This window comes from Microtus ochrogaster, unplaced genomic scaffold, assembly GCF_000317375.1.
Source record: "Microtus ochrogaster isolate Prairie Vole_2 unplaced genomic scaffold, MicOch1.0 UNK81, whole genome shotgun sequence".
Classification (NCBI taxonomy): domain Eukaryota; kingdom Metazoa; phylum Chordata; class Mammalia; order Rodentia; family Cricetidae; genus Microtus; species Microtus ochrogaster.
Genome location: NW_004949179.1, coordinates 887,069 through 890,933, shown reverse-complemented (window position 1 = coordinate 890,933; position 3,865 = coordinate 887,069). Strand labels below are relative to the sequence as shown.

The window sequence follows — 3,865 nt, the reverse complement described above, 5'->3', positions numbered from 1 at the left end:
CTCTTGTAGACCAGGCTGGTCTCGAACTCACAAAGATCCTCCTGCCTCTGCCTCCCAAGTGCTGGGATTAAAGGCGTGCGCCACCACCGCCCGGTTGTGCCACATACTTTATATGCTCACTGATCTTCTAAGAAATTATTAGTAGCCGGGCGGTGGTGGCACACTTTAATCCTTCTCTCAGGAGGCAGAGGCAGGCAGATCTCTGAGAATCAGAGGCCAACCTGGTCTACAGAGCAAGTTCCAGGACAGCCAGGGCTACCCAGAGAACCCTCGTCTCTAGCCCCCCCTCCAAAAAACCTATTATTGCACTTATTCATGTTTGGGGACTGGGCATGTGCCATAGTGACTGTGGAGGTCAGAGACACCCTGTGGGCGCCAGCTCTCCTGCCACCCTGTGAGCTCAGGGACAGAACTCGGTCCTCGGGCCACAGCACCTTTACCTGCTGCGCCACCTGTCCTTTGATTCTAGTGTCCTGCCAGCGGGACAATAGCTACACTGTGGCCCCCAGGGGACATCTGCCCCTCCCAGACCATTTATCTGGGGTGTGCACGTGTCTGTTTCCCCTTGCTCTTCCTAAAGCTTGTGAACTCACAAGTCAGGCCACGTGTGTGCACGGTGCAGGGTGAGAAGAGGACTGGGAGCCTCTGGGTGTGGCCTGCTCCAGCCCACGTGCACAGGTGCCCCGGGAGGGCTAAGACGCTGCCACTGGGTGTGGCCTGCTCCAGCCCACGTGCACAGGTGCCCCGGGAGGGAGGGCTAAGACGCTGCTACTGGTGACCCTCAAGGCTACATCTCATAGCTGATGGGCTTCAGCCTGCAGCTGTGGGTGACTCTGGGGACCATAGTAGAAGATGGCATGTGTACCAGCCCTCAACATACAGAGCCAGGGTCCCTGCAGCTGGGACACTCTGGTGTCTTATTGTTTTTTATGTTTATTTGGGGTAAATGAGTACCTGTGTGTGGAGGTCAGAGGATAACCTCATGAATCTGACCTCAATATCTTGTGGCTTCCAGGGGTCGAGCTTGACGCCGTCACCCACTGAGCCATCATAGCCTTTTTTTAAAAAATATTTATTTATTTATTATGTATACATTATTCTGTCTGTGTATGCCTGCAGGCCAGAAGAGGGCACCAGACCCCATTACAGATGGTTGTGAGCCACCATGTGGTTGCTGGGAATTGAACTCAGGACCTTTGGAAGAGCAGGCAATGCTCTTAACCACGGCGCCCCCCCCCCCCGCCCCCCCCCCCCCCCCGTCATAGCCTTTTATTCCGTTTTATGAGACAGGGTCTTACTCAGCTCAGGATGGTCTTGAACTTGTAGCAATCCTCCTGCCTCAGAACCCCATGGGCATGGAAGACAGGATTGTATTTTAACTACCCACCCCCCAGGAGGGAGGCTGCACAGGGACACCTCCCCACAGTGAATCTGAGCCTGGCTATCAGTCTGTGGCTTCTGCCCTGACCCAGGCCTACACTGCACTGCATCGGATAGGCTCAGGCAAGCCACGGGCTCTCAGGGGCTCTGCAGACACAGACCCCAGCCCCAGCAGCCTCCTCACAGCTCTGAGCTGGGGCAGGAAGCTGGGCCTCTGTGCTTTGCTGACCTTTGGCATTGTTGCACAGACTGTACGTGTTCACTGAGTGTCTCAGTTTTCCCAGACCTTGCAGGCTCCTGAGGGATATGGTCAGTCCTAAGCATCCCAGGTCTTACTGGGGGTTCGTGAACCAGAGAGTGGGGACTCAGACTACCACATTAGCCTGGTCAGAATGCTGTTACTATTAAAGAAGACAGTGGTGAGTGCAGAGATTGGCACCTTCTACCTGGCCCAGGAGACCCACACAGCAAGCCAGGGTCTCTGGTTTACCTGGACCCCTTCCCTCCCCAATATTTTGGCATTAAGTGCTGATCCTGGGCTTTCCTGCCATCCTAAGGACTCATGACTTTCTCCCCAGGGCAGACTGTACCTCTCCGTAGCACAGGCCTTATCAACCGTGGCAGTGCCCAGCCCTACCCACCAAATTGAGTAGCTGGTGGGGATAATAGGGTCAGGTGCCCTGTGCAGCTGGAATAGCATCCAGCTCTGAAAACTCCGTATTTGGGGGCTGGTGGGTGGGGGTCCCAGAGCCTTCCCTTATTTCTTGGAAAGCCCAGTGCCCCACATTCCTGGCCCAAGAATTGAAGGGCAGGTCCCAAAGGGCTGGTAATCCTGAGAGAGGGGTAACACTCTCAGAGGGAGAGCAAGCTCAGCAGGGGGAGGATGGAGGGTGACTGGTCCTGTGGGAATGTGGCTTGGGGAGGCTTGATGGAGGCTCTTAGCAGCACTGCCCCCTCCTGCGCTCCGAGGGGGGTGTTATGTACAGAGCTTCAGCAAAGAGTATCCAAAGGGAACAACGGAGGCTGGTGGAGGCTGGACAGGGAGTGAATTGAGTCAGGGAAATGAGGACAGATGGGCATGAGGCTATGCTTGTCTTTTGACTTTCCTTGTTTTGTTTTAGACAGTCTTTCTGTGAAGCCCTGACTGTCCTGGAACTCACTCTGTAGACCAGGCTGGCCTTGAACTCACAGAGATCCTCCTGCCTCTGCCTCCCATTGCATTCCACCTATTTGTGTTTATGAAATAGGTTCTCACACAGCCCAGGCTGCCATTAAGCTCACTCTGTAGCTGAAGATGACCTTCAGCTCCTGATCCCCCTGCTGATCCAGAGTGCTGAATGAAGTGTTCAGCCCCTCACTGGAGGATTCTAGGCAGGAGCTCCACCCTCAGCCACGCCCACAGCCCCTCACTGGGGGATTCTAGGCAGGAGCTCCACCCCTCAGCCACGCCCACAGCCCCTCACTGGGGATCCTAGCAGGAGCAACCTGTTTTCTGGTAGGCAGTCTTGCAGTGTTCCCAAATGACACAGGTTTGACCTCTGCCTGGTTTTGAGGCTTTTTTATTGCCCCACAAGGAGACCCTTGTGTGTTTAATGGTGTCTTTCCCTTCAACTTCCTGTGCCGGCTAGCCTGCATCCTCCCATGTGGGACTCTGTTCCAACTGCTTCTGTCCCTCGGTACTAGTTTCACGTGTGCTCCATGTCCTGTGTGTGTCTCTGAGCCATGCCTCCTCTGCTGTCCTTGCAGCCTGGCTGACAGGAGTGGGGCCCTCAAGTGCACCTTCTCTGCAGCTGGCCACAGCACCGGCCTGCTTCAGGGCCTGGCCTCCCTCCGTGCACAGGGCCAACTGCTCGATGTGGTCCTCACTGTCAACAGCGAAGCCTTCCATGCACACAAGGTGGTCCTGGCAGCCTGCAGTGACTACTTTAGGTAAGCCTGGCCCTGGGGACTTGAATTTACACTTCTGCCTCCTATGCGGGGACCTATGTGGCAACCACCGCCTTGTTTTAAAGATAGTGTTTTACTTTGTAGCTTGAATTAGTCTCAAAAGCACAGTACCCTTCCCCATCTCTGGTGTTGAGGTAACCAGTGTGCCAGCACACCTGACCTCTGCTTTTTTATTTTTCAGCCCTGGTGCATGCTGGGTAAGCACTCTGACACCGAACTAAACCCTTAGGTCCCCTCTCTTTTTTTAAGTCTTTGTTTCAATTTCATGTGTGGTGAGTGCACACGTGCTCCACGGTGAGTGTGTGTGTGTGTGTGTGTGTGTGTGTGGTGAGTGCACACGTGCTCCACGGTGAGTGTGTGTGTGCGTGTGGTGAGTGCATACGTGCTCCACGGTGAGTGTGTGTGTGGTGAGTGCACACATGCTCCATGGTGTGTGTGTGTGCGTGTGGTGAGTGCACACGTGCTCCACGGTGAGTGTGTGTGTGTGTGTGTGGTGAGTGCACACGTGCTCCACGGTGAGTGTGTGTGTGTGTGTGTG

At 54.9% G+C, this 3,865-nt stretch overlaps 1 protein-coding gene across 3 annotated transcripts in view; it reads left to right on the top strand.

The window, feature by feature from the left end:
* The window catches only part of Klhl26 (kelch like family member 26), a 25,311-nt gene that overhangs the window by 17,860 nt on the left and 3,586 nt on the right, over positions 1-3,865 (top strand). For all 3 annotated transcript variants that reach the window (XM_005370554.3, XM_026777758.1, XM_026777757.1), the window contains exon 2: positions 3,127-3,309. In XM_005370554.3, the coding sequence (XP_005370611.1) occupies positions 3,127-3,309 (183 nt within the window). The remainder of the gene's footprint in view (positions 1-3,126; positions 3,310-3,865) is intronic.